Source organism: Macaca nemestrina, chromosome 10 (assembly GCF_043159975.1).
Source record: "Macaca nemestrina isolate mMacNem1 chromosome 10, mMacNem.hap1, whole genome shotgun sequence".
Classification (NCBI taxonomy): Eukaryota; Metazoa; Chordata; class Mammalia; order Primates; family Cercopithecidae; genus Macaca; species Macaca nemestrina.
In genome coordinates, this window is record NC_092134.1 from 93,318,356 (window position 1) to 93,331,392 (window position 13,037).

Genomic DNA, 13,037 nt, shown 5'->3' on the forward strand with positions numbered 1-13,037 from the left:
AGGTCTCAATCTATTACAAATAATTATTTTTTCAGTGCTCAAAATTCTCCAAATTTGGTCAACAAAAACTCATGCAGTTTAGTGCCCTTGTCATTTAGGCAGAGCTCCCTTAGTCCTTGAATGCTTCCTCATTTTCTGACTCAAGAAGTCCCAAGCCTACCTTGTACTTTTCTTGTCCAAGACCTGGAATTAACCATTTTTCCAAGCAAGAGTGAACACAGAAATTTATGACTGCAAACTAGCTGACAAGGGGTGCACACTACTGTTAGGGTACCACTGCTTTTAGGCCATTTCAGTGGCCAGAGGTGGAAGATACAAAGATTAATAAATATATAGATAATAAATGTATTATATTGGAAGACATATATTTCCATATGTTAGAAGTATATATATTTATACCTATATTTAGGTATATCACACATATTTGTGATGTTTGTATATATTTCTAGTATATAAAAATATACATTTTCTATATATATCATATATTTAGATTTATATAAATGATATATAGATCGTAAGTTTATATTTCCCACTCAAATGGAACATTACAGAAATTTACTTATTATTTGATCTCTTTTTTTCTTTTTTTTTTTTTTTGAGACAGGATCTCACTCCTTCTCCCAAGGTGGAGTGCAGTGGTGCAATCACTGCTCATTACAGCCTCGACTTCTGGGCTCAGGTGATTTTCCACTTCAACCTCCCAAGTAGCTAGGATACAGGCATGTGCCACCATGTGTAGTTAATCTTTTGTATTTTTTATTTTGTAGAGATGGGGGTCTCACTATGTTGCCCAGGCTGCTCTTAAGCTCCAGGGCTCAAGCAGTCTGCTGGCCTCAGCCTCCCAAAGTACTGGGATCACAGGCGTGAGCACTTTGTCCAGCCCTGATTTAATTATTGTATTTCTTTTCTCTTACATTTAAAATCTTGATTTCTAATAACACTTATATAACTACTAATTGTTTTATTCTGTAATATATAAAAAACCATTTCAAAGTGAGAACACTCATATAACTACTGAGAAGAAAATTACTGAATGAAGTTTAAAATTTCCTAGCAGTCTTTTTGCCATTAAAATACATGACACTAGCATATACTGTCTGATTACTGTGTTTTAAAGTCATGTGAAATAATTATTTTCTCCACGTGATTATAATTTGATATTCAATTAGGTTCACTTGTTTTGGTTGGTTTTCAGTTTTAGGGTTTGCTTTTTTTATTTTGATTTAATTGTGTTTTTAAAAATACATATGACATTTTCCTTTTCAAAAGCCAAAATTCTATCTAAAAGAATACTCTGAGAACTCAAAATTCTGCTGTTTTGGTTTATTCCCTATAAGTAATGACTTTCACTAGTTTTTAGTTTATCTTCTGTGTTTTTTGTATGCATATTTGCATATGTATATATAATTCATATCCTTACAAAACATATATACATATATGTACACATACATACACACACCCCTCTTTTTTCATAAAGGTATAAATGGTATATACAATTCTGATTTCTTTTTTTCCTTTACAATAAATTCTGGAAATAACTAGATCAGTACATAGAGATCTTTCTCACTCTTCTATTACGATGGCCTAGTGCTGCTTTTTGTCATCTTTTATTCAATGTGTATTTGATGAGTTGTTTCCAGGCTCTTTCTATTAAAAAAATGCCAGTATGAAAAGTTTATGTATGTTATTTTATATTTTGGTTGCCTAGCTTCAGGAGTACTAAAAGTGGGATTTCTGGGTCAAAGGATAAACAAGTCTGTAATTCTGTTAGATTTTGCCAAGTTACCCTCGTTGGAGCTGTAACATTTTGTGCTCCCACCAGCAATGCGCAGAGCACCACCTGTTTCTTTCCAGAACTGTCAACAGGGCTGTTGTCACACTTTTGGATTTCTGCCAATCTAAAAAGTGAGAAATGGTATCTCAGTGTAGTTTTGGTTTACATTTTTCTTGTGTGAAGTTGATCATTTTCTCAGAGGGTTAAGAATCACTTATAGTTCTTGTTCTCTGTAATTGAATTCGCATCTTCTATTATTCTAGTTTTTGATTTGCTTTATGCACTTTTTCCCTTTGCTGATTTTGCTTGACAATAAATCACAGCCCTGAGTATGATTCTATGTTGAGTCTTGTGAGTCCTTCTAGCGAGTCCCAAAACTTGAAGGGGTCTTGTGCACACTGATACATATTGCCTTTCCATTTGGTCAAAACTGCTTTTGTGTCTTTAAGTAGAGTTTTAATGTTTTCCTCATGTAAGTTTTATCTTGTTTGGATTATTCCAGGGTAATTTATCTTATTTGTTGTTTATATAAATTGGACTTTGCCCTTCAAATATATATTTTAACTTGTTATTTGTATTTATGTAGACTTAATTTTTATAGATTAATCTTGTGTCTTGGTACCTTATTAAATTATCTTACTGCTTATAGCTTTTCCATTGATTCTCTAGGGTTCTGCAGGTACACTATTATGCCATCTGTAAATAGAAATAGTTTAATCTTTTCTGTTTCAAATTCTATGCTTTCAATTCCTACATAATCCAATTTATTAATAACCAGAAGATATTAAATAGTAGTATGATTGTATGTCTCTTTATCTTGTTCCTGAAGATAGTGGAATAAGTTTAGAAATTCCTTATTAAGATGCTACATGTGTGGCTGAGGTATATGTACTTTACATTTATTTATTTATTTATTTATTTATTTATTTATTTATTTATTTATTTTTGTGAGACGGAGTCTCGCTCTGTTGCCCAGGCTGGAGTGCAGTGGTGCGATCTCGGCTCACTGCAACCTCCGTCTCCCAGGTTCAAGCAATTCTCCTGCCTGAGCCTCCCGAGTAGCTGGGATTACAGGCGCCTGCCACCACACCTAACTAATTTTCATATTTTTAGTAGAGACGGGGTTTTGCCATGTTGGCCAGGCTGGTTTCAAACTCCTGACCTCGGGTGATCTGCCTGCCTTGGCCTCCCAAAGTGCTTACAGGCATGAGCCACCAAGTCTGGCCCTGTTTTAAGGAAATATCCATTCATTCCTATTATTTTAAGTGGTCTTTTTTCCCATCAGAAATGATTAGGCAATGTTTATCAAATACCATTTTAGCTTCTGTGGGTTGTTTTTTTTTTCCCCTTAGATCTACTATTAATATTATGAATTACATTAAAAGATGCCTTAATTTTGAAAAAGTCACTAAAAATCAGTATTAATAAAAATAATCGAGCATTAGTTTCTTCCTGATAACTCATTCTTCCTTTTTTGTAAACTGATGCTTCTTGTACTTAGCTCATGAGATTTAAACAATTCACTTGACTACTTACTACCTGTTATCTATGAGTAAAGCGAGTCCAATTGTTTTTCCGAATACTTTACAGAATTGACTCTTCAGGATTAATTCTTCCAGGTATATGGTAGGTTCTTTCACTACATAGATTTAGGGTTTTTTTCTAAATTAAGACTATTTTTCCTTATTTATAATTTTAAATATTAGCTCTGCTTCATTGCTTTTTCTTCTCCAGATATGGCAATAATATGTCTTCGATATTTTTGTTTGTTTCCCAAAACTATATCCTTCTCTAGGCCATTATACCTTTTTTGAAAGTATCTGCAATATTTCAGGGGTAGGGTACCTCTTCTCCGTTCTATCCTCTAATAGCCTTGCTGTATTTTCAGTGTTATTTATTCTCAGTGGAGCAATTTGCTATTTGGTCTTTTGAGATAATTTTTCTTTTTCTTCCATTTTCTCCTGGGTTTTCACTAATTCCAATGTAACATTCCTGCTGTTTATCTATTTCCACTCTTAATTTTTAATCTATAATTTTGATGTCTCTTTGTAGCTGCAGTTGTTTCCTTAGTTGTTTTTTGTTTGTTTGTTTGTTTTTTTTTTTTTTTTTTGAGACGAAGTCTCACTCTGTCGCCCAGGCTGGAGTGCAGTGGCGCGATCTCCGCTCACTGCAAGCCCCGCCGCCTCCCGGGTTAACGCCATTCGCCTGCCTCAGCCTCCCTAGAAGCTGGGACTACAGGCGCCCGCCACCATTCCCGGCTAATTTTTTTGTATTTTCAGTAGAGACGGGGTTTCACCGTGTTCGCCAGGATGGTCTCGATCTCCTGACCTCGTGATCCGCCCGCCTCGGCCTCCCAAAGTGCTGGCATTACAGGCGTGAGCAACCGCGCCCGGCCAGTTGTTTTATGTTAATGTTATGTTTTTGTATTCTTTAGCTTCATGACTAGATTTTTACAATTTGCTTGCTACTGCTGCAAAGTTTTTGAAAATGTATACAAAGGAATAACTGTGTATCGATATTGGAATTTCTTTTTTTTTCTTTATTATTATTATTTTTTTCAATGTTTTGTGGGCCAGTAATAGTAGGAGATTCTATGCAGGGGGCAGCAGAGAGGCTTCCATATGCTTCCCAGATTCCTCAGATAAAGGGCTCCCCTCTTATGTTCTTACAGTGAGGAAGCTTTGTTTATAAGTGGCACTTTTTCCTTGTCTGTCTTCTGATGTCTTCTTATTATCCTGTTTTACTGAGACCTTTATTTTCACATACTTATTTTTTTCCTTTGACACCCAGGTTCCAAGGGTTGCTCCCCCTTCCAAAAACTTCCATGCACTCTCTAATACTCTTTCAACTCCATTCATGAGGGCTCTCTGACCTGCCAGGTCCCAGATTTTCTCTCAGCATTTTCCACTCAAGTTGGGGATCTTTCCTTTTGAGGCTCAACTCTACTTGATTGAACCACTAGAATCATAGTATTCTACCACTCTTAGGACCTCTCTATACTTCTCTATTTTCTATGACGCCCTTACCTATATCTCAGCCCCACGGTGAGCCTCAGAGCCATCATTCCCAGTTTTTGGAGTCTGGCTCTTCTCTGTCTCCACTAAACACCGTAAGTGTGGGCTCTGTTTTGATCTTTATGATTTGAAGAAAGAGGTACCTATAGACTCCAATTTATGCAGCCACCATTTTCCTGTTTTTGTTTTTGTGTTTTTCCATTGGTTTCTTGAGCTTAAATCCTATTCGAATCTACTAGTGTCAGTGCAAATTAAGGATCAGGTTGATACTATGACTAATTAAATTACATTCTGCTTGTGATAAAAGGATTTTTGGTGTGTTTGAATATTTAACCAGGTCATCAGATTATTTACAACAGAGATACAATATGTAAGAAATTCGGTTAAGGAAGGCTATTCACTGATTCAGCTGTGAACAACTTACTTGCTTCATTTCCAGAGACGAATTTAGGATGAACTATGTGTAATAAATGTTGCTCTCAAGTCCTGCTACTTGAAGACTATAGTCATTTATATTGAGAACATGTGTGTAGTAGGTCATATCTGCTTGGCTATATATTATAAAAGAGTGATATATTGCTTTGATTTTGCAATCTCTTAACAGACTGCCTCTGATGTGCATCACATTCTGTTTTAATGCTTATTCAATAGTTAACCTATATTTTATTCTGTACTACTTTTGTGCAGGGGGTTCTGGATTTGAAGAATATTTTGTTTTTAATCCTCCTTCCCCAAAACCTGAATAACTGCTTTTTATTCCCTTGCAGTTGAATAGATTTTTAAAATTTCACTCAGCTTCCTTGTATTTTGAGTTTTTGTTCAAGTTGGGGCATATAGACATAGCTCGTAGTGCACTGATTATATTATTTTCAAAATAGAATAATTCCGTTGTTTTAAACAAATTAATCAGTCACTTTACTAGAGTTGACTCTCAAGTCTTACTCCAATGCGTGTTATTGAACAATTCCTCCACTTTGATTATCTTTTGCCTTTGTGTGTATTATAAATATTAATTTCTTTTGCTCAGAAATGAAGTTCTATGAGAACAAATGCCTTACTCTACTCCTCTTTTATGTTGTCTGTATCCCCCAGGATGATATTGAACACACAACAAATATTTCTTGATTTATTTCTGATCTTCTGCAGTTTTGACATTACACAAATAATAATTAAATTCCCCAGGCAACCTTGTCTCTGACAAAATTTTAAGTAAAAAAAATTATACTTCTACTGTCTGGATTTATTCTAATTATGCTCTTTCCATACCCGATGCTCCAGAAGTGTTTTCACCAGCAGCTCCAGTGGTGGCTACATTTCCCCCTTCAGTTGTTCCTAATTGAAAAGAGCAACAGTGCTCAGTCTGCATCAGAGTTTTCAAAATCACGAAATAAAAATACAGGACACCCAGTTAAATATGAATCCCAGACAAACAATCAACACTGTGTTTTGATCATTGCATGGGACATACTCATCCAAAAAAAAAAAAAATTGTTCCTGATTTGTGTGAAATTCAAATTAACTGGTATCCTATATTTTCTCTGGCAAGCTAGTCTACATAAATGGTTATAATGAAGTACTCTTCGAACAAATTTCAGGGTTTCTTTAAAGAGGTAGGGGGTCTACTTAAACTATCCATGATCATTTGTTGTAAAATTAGATCCCTTCTAAATTCGCTTAAATTTATAAGAATTTGAGGTTCCAACTAGGTTTGTGACTCACCACCACTAAAGTGACCAGGTGAGCCTGGGCTTGGCCTGGTGAGTTTCCCAGGTAAGCTGGAACCAGTGAAAGATGTTCTCGCTGTGATTTCACTGTCAGATCCAGCGGTAGATCCAAGAGGCTGTCCTGTTCCACCTGGCAAACACAGTGTTGGGAGAGCACATACATTATTGTGACAACCCAGTGCCATAGCAGTTTTGAAGGAAATACTTGGAGAAAACCTAAATTAAAACTTTTCTTGAAAATGTTAATAACTTAGATACCTTTCTATCTTCTGTTGGATGGCATTTATACTTAGTGAAATTTGCAGAGGTCTGATGAAAGATTGTCCTTTTCACCAAAAGCCATGGCCTCGGAATGACATCCTCTACTCACCTGACACGCCTTCAGATGATGTCGCTTCACTGCTTGTGGCTCTAGTTTTTCCACCTACTGAGGGTCCAGTAGTTCCTTTCAAAATAGACAATAAATATGTATCGTGATCTTTGATTTAGCAGAACAGAGGGTGCTACTCTCTGCTTTCAAAATATCTTTTGTTTACACTTCTTCATTTCCAGGAATGGTTCACTCTTTCCAAAAATTCATTATGAGAATCATATACAATTGTTGGCATCCCTGAGAGTGCTTATTTACCTCTTCCTTGTAAATAAGCTTGTTTATTATTTACTTGTTTAATATGCAGATATTTGAACCTAGTGGTTCTCAACCCAGGTTGCATGTGGGACCCGTGAGGCTTTTTAAAAATACTTAATGCCTGGTCCCTTCTTCCAGGGACAGATTCAATTAGTCTGTGACGGATTCTTCAATATGTATTTTCAAACATTTATCTAGTTGATTCTAATTTGTAGTTAGGATTGCAAACTATGACCCTAGCCCCACTCCAGACTCACAGACTCAGAAGTTCCAGAACAGGAACCTCTGTCTGAATCTGTATGGCTGATTACTCCCTGCAATACCGGTGGTCAGTAACTGGGCTTCCTAACTCCAGTTCTTTTCGTTCTTTACAGCACTGCTAAAGAAAGAAAATGTGGAGATCCACACGCTCCATTTTACTCCTGCATACTCACTGACTTTTCCCTTTTACTTACCTGATTTGCTGCTTTCAGAGGTTGTGACTGAGGCTTCAGGGCTGGCAGTGGTGGAGCCTGCAGAAACTCCTGTGCTTCCTGAAACCAAGAGAGGAGCAGGTATATATGTTATTACTTCTGTTACGATGACTACTTGGAAGGTTCCAGACAAAGGAAGTGAAAGAAACTATCCCTCCAACTTTCCTCAGCCCTGCATCCTAATACTAGTTCTAGCCTGAATTTACAGAGCATCACTTAGTGTAGGAGGTATGGTTGGGAACTTCGGAGACATCATGTCCAGCTTGGTCAATCTTACCAGAAACTGTGGCTCCAGGGCCTGCTTCCCCCAGGGTACTGCCACCTCCGACTACAGGGGTTGCTCCAGATACCCGCAGTGTGCCTAATTTTTTATCATGGAAAAAAACAATGTCTGCTAAGAAAGTTAAATCCTTATAAAAGTGACCTAAAATATACATTTTTTCCTTTAAAAAATGAATCTATCTCATACAAATACACATTTTTTTCTTTCAAAAAAATGAATCTATCTCATAAATGTCATGACAAGTTCTTGTTCAAGGTAAATCAAATAAATCAGGAAACTCTGATATTGTACTGATTACAATAAAGGAGTTTTTCTTCGTAAAATAGAGTAATCGTGCAGATAATTCACTGTTCAACACTGAATAGTTCAACATTGAATTATCTTGTCTCTTCTTACTAGAATTGCCTTATGCTCCCAGCATGCACCTTTTATTTGCTTGATTAACTCCTGCCTTTCTTAGTCTTTATCATCTATGTCTGTAGGAATATTTATTCCTTCCTCTCCAAAGTGAAGTAGAGTGAGAACAAATATATGGCCCTATTCTTTTCCTGTATCCCACAGAGCATCTATCACAGTATTAGGTATACAGCATATGCTTGTTGGTATAGTTCTGATCTTCTGCACACACAGCCTTACGTAATGTTTGGATTCACCAACAAACCTTGTTTCTGACTAAATTTTGAGCAGAAAGCTCACGTGTCCACAGGACAGCATCGTGATGTTTTTGCTCTTCCAGTACCTGCTCTCTCAGATGTATTTTCACCAGCAGCTCCAGTGGTGGCTGCATCCACTCCTCCAGTTCTTCCTACTCGGAAGAATAATGGTGCTTAATGTATATGGATAGTTACCAAAAAAATTATTTCAGGATATTCAGTTTCATGTTGTTTTCCTAAAATATTGCCCTTGGTTATATTTACTTAATCTCATTATCGTATTCTGGGGTCTTGGCAAAGCTTGTGTTGGACCTCAATTACAGCCCCCAAAAGAGTCTTTGTCTTGCCTGCTGGGTTCCCAGGGCTGGTGGCCCCACTGCCTGATGCTCCCGGTGTGCTTCCCCTGCCTGCTCCTGTGGTTGCGCCCAGGAATCCTCCAGTCGTACCTAACAAACACAGTAGCAGTAATTTCAACATATGATGCTTCTAAAGGAAAAGACTGGGAGATTCTAGTCACATTTCAAGCTTCTTGAGCAGCTTACATGTTTTGATTATGCCCATTTATCAGGCGCTAAAGCATGTTTTGACTACGCCCATTTAACAGGAGCTAAAGCACATGTCCTAACTTGCCTGATTGTCCAGGGCTTGCAGCTCCTTTGCTTGGTTCCCTGGGTGTGGGCAGGATGGCCTCCGGTTACTTTTGATTTAAAAAAAAAAAAAAGTATTTAAAAAAATGCCCTCGCCGGGCATGGTGGCTCATGCCTGTAATCCCAGCACTTTTGGAGGCAGAGGCGGGTAGATCACCTGAGGTCAGGAGTTCGAGACCAGCCTGGCAAACATGGCAAAACCCTGTCTCTATTAAAAATACAAAAATTAACCAGGCCTGGTGGCAGGTGCCTGTAATCCCAGCTACTCGGGAGTCTGAAGCAGGAAAATCGCTTGAACCCAGGAGGCAGAGGTAGCAGTGAACTGAGATCGCACCACTACACTCCAGTCTGGGCAACAAGAATGAAACTCCATCTCAAAAAAAGAAAAAAAAAATGCCCTACACATAAACCAACTCATTTACTCTTATTAAATTCCTCTGAAACAAGTCATATTATTATTCTTATTTATTAGATGTGATTAAATGACTTGCTCCAGGTCACCAAGTTGGTCGTCAGCAGATCCAGGAGCCAAATTCAAGCAGTCTAACTACAGTTAATACTCTAACCTGTGTTTCTCAAACAATATGTAGCAAAAGATCAATTTTGTAAAATTTCCAAACTATGCTAGATTAATACTTTGAAAAAGGCCATAAAATAGAGAAATGAAATTTTTAAAAGTAAAACCTTACAAAACACAAGTCTTTATTTAATAGACATAAAAATCATCCTGTGAAATTGCTATGTTTTTAAATACTTACTCCCTGTTTCAGTTCTTAATACATCAAAAACTGGTAACAGTCTGGCGAGTATCCATCTGTTGACCAAACTTTGAGTAGCCCTGCTCAAAATCCTTATACATACTGCCTCATAACCAAAAGAGATAGCTGATTGGCTTATCATTATTATCCAAGTAATTTCCATGCAGGTTTTAAGAAATGTAAGCAAATGGTCATCACTCTAAAATTTAAGTTTACTGACCTGATTGGAACCAACCACTTTCTTAATTTGTGCTATTGTACATTGATTATATCCTTTAAACCATTAATTTCTATGTAAACTATATCTTATTCCATAAAGTGTTTAAGTTATAATGTTTAAATCAGGAAAATTGCTAGGGGATAGTAACTGTAGAAAAAATAAAATTAGGCCATGGATTAGTTAGCAAGTGCATAAAGAGAAATAGTTCCATGTATACACTAAAGAAATGGCTTTTAACCCAGTATATATGTAAAGAAGTTTTGATTTATCTTAAAAGCAATCAGAACAATTGAAGAATTATAAGTAGTGGAGTGACATGATGATAGGTGAGATTTTGGAAGTCCATTCTGCCATGGTATTGACTGCAGCGTAGATTGGGAGGGAAGTGAGGAAGGAGTGGAAATGTTAGAGCAGTAGTTTTCCACTTTGATGAGCATCAGATGCATGGGCTTGCTAGTAAAATGCTGGGCTCCATTCCAATCGCTTCTGATTTTAGGCAGGTGGGCCCAGACATTTACATTTCTAACAAGTTCCCAGAAGATGCTGATGCTGCTGTTCCAGAAACCACACTTTAAACACCATTGTGTTGGAGGAAGGTGAGCAAGGTGGAGGCTAGGTGGAAAATGTTTAACACCTGAACAAAAGCAGAAGCAAATTGATGCAGAGAAGAAACTTAAGAGATACTTGAAATTAGTAGCTGATAGCATGGTGGACAGGGGTGAACTTACGCTTTTTTGTTTTCTATCAAAATGATGTCTCGTTAAGGAAACCAATAATATTTTATTCATGAAACCAACAGTAGTTAAAATTCAGTCAATGATATGTAGGGCAAGCATATTCTCATTGGCTTTTGTTGGATCTACGTTTTTATACACACACAGAGCTGTGGAGCTAGCTATTCCACACCAGACTTAGGATTATGTGTTCTAATCCTGCCTCTTCCAGCTTGGAGACCTTTTATTATTTTCTCACCGAATGGGAATAACGACAGATAACTACCATGGTGTAATTGTTGATTAAATTACGTACTATCTATTTGTAGACAATTCAGAAATATTCCTGTGCCATAGAAACATATCATTAGTATTTTATTAAATATTAATCATTGAATTTTTCCCCAAGGTCATTTAGCTGACTTCAATATCTCTGAAGTCAGCTGTTGTACTCAGGGTAAAAGTTGTTGCCAAGTTGAAACAGAGGATTCCTAGTAGAAATAGGCTGTGGAAGAGACAGCATTTGACTCATTTCTTTGTCTCACCTGTTCTGAAGTCACTTAAATTTCCATGTTCAGCTCCGGTGGTTATACCAGGTAACACTCCAGTTGTCCCTGACAAAGGTAAAGAAAAAACAAATATCTGGCTAAAAAAATGCATAGGCACCACCAACTATCAAGGTCATCAGCACATATAATTTTAACATTATACTTTAAGGAAGCAACTTGTGAAAAGACTAAAGATACGATATTTCAATTACATATAAGGAATAATCACCTAGCTCTAATACTTTTATTTTGCAAAATATTGTTCTGAGTAACATCACCTAAAATGAGTTTCTTAGCTGAGACTGGTATACTTTGTTCTGAATTTAATTTACCTGCCACACCTGCAGCACCAGTGACAGTGGGGCTCACTACTGTCGTGCCTGCATTTCCAGATGTTGAGATGATGGGAACTGAAGTTTCAGTAATGCCTGAGAAAAACATAAAATAAACGTCTCATCTAAAGTCTATTAGGACTTTATCACCATGGAGTGAGTTAACTGTTTAATCAATTTTACCATAGAAAATAGAATCAATAAAGCCAGTGACTTTCTGCCTAGAGTTCCCTAAGAATTTGTTTTAATATCATTGCCTTTTTTTCTTTTTTACAAATACAGCTTTCTGCATCTTGAACTGAGCCACACTAGGTCTTCATATATTTTTCTAAATAAGTGTTTTAAAATAAGCAGAACCTACAGCCACTGTGGAGAAAAGTTTGGAGGTTCCTCAGGAAACTTAAAAATTGAGCTACCGTATGATCCAGCAATCCCACTGCTGAGCATATACCCAAAAGAAAGAAAATCAGTGTATCAAAGAGATATCTGCACTCCTACATTTGTGACAGCACTGTTTACAATAGTTAAGATCTGGAAGCAAGCTAAGTGTCCAGCAACAGATGAATGGATAAACGATACATGAAATGGAGTACTATTCAGCCATAAAAAAGAATGGGATCCATTCATTTGCAAAAACATGGATGGAATGGGAGATCATTATGTTAAGTGAAATAAGCCAGGTACAGAAAGACAAACATCACATGTTCTTATTTTATGGGATCTAAAAAAATCAGATCCATTGAACTCATGAACATAGAATGTAAATGGATGGTTAGCAGAGCTAAGAAGGGTAGTCAGGGGTTAGGGAGAGGTGGGGATGGTTAATGGGTATAAAAACATTTAAAAGAATGAATAATACCTACTATTTGATAGCACAATGGGGTGACTATAGCCAATAATAATTATACATTTTAAAATAACTTAAAGAATATAATTGGATTATTTAGAACACAAAGGGTAAATGCTTAAGGGGATGGATTCCCCATTCTCCATGATGTGCTTATTTCACATTGCATGCCTGTATCAAAACATCTCATGTATGCCATATATGTATATATCTACTATGTATCCACATTTTAAAAAATGATTTTTAAAATTTAAAAATAAAATAAAATAAGCAGATCCTTATGCCTTAATCACTGTGGCCTGGGGCTGATAATAACAATAAAGAAACACTATCATGAAATAGTTAATTGCTACATTTAGGCTTAGAACAGCTAAGAGAGCTGTTATTAGATGTGCACATGTTTAAACTTTAAACATCTAAGAC

General features: G+C 36.6%; 1 protein-coding gene across 1 annotated transcript in view; it reads right to left on the bottom strand.

The window, feature by feature from the left end:
- Window positions 1–13,037, bottom strand: part of LOC105470179 (mucin-19) — a 191,360-nt gene that overhangs the window by 109,318 nt on the left and 69,005 nt on the right. The window contains exons 44-50 of the mRNA XM_071071871.1: window positions 11,768–11,863; window positions 8,636–8,701; window positions 7,891–7,974; window positions 7,596–7,673; window positions 6,883–6,957; window positions 6,508–6,642; window positions 6,055–6,120 (exon numbers count right to left, since the gene is read on the bottom strand). Coding sequence (XP_070927972.1) covers window positions 6,055–6,120; window positions 6,508–6,642; window positions 6,883–6,957; window positions 7,596–7,673; window positions 7,891–7,974; window positions 8,636–8,701; window positions 11,768–11,863 — 600 coding nt within the window. The remainder of the gene's footprint in view (window positions 1–6,054; window positions 6,121–6,507; window positions 6,643–6,882; window positions 6,958–7,595; window positions 7,674–7,890; window positions 7,975–8,635; window positions 8,702–11,767; window positions 11,864–13,037) is intronic.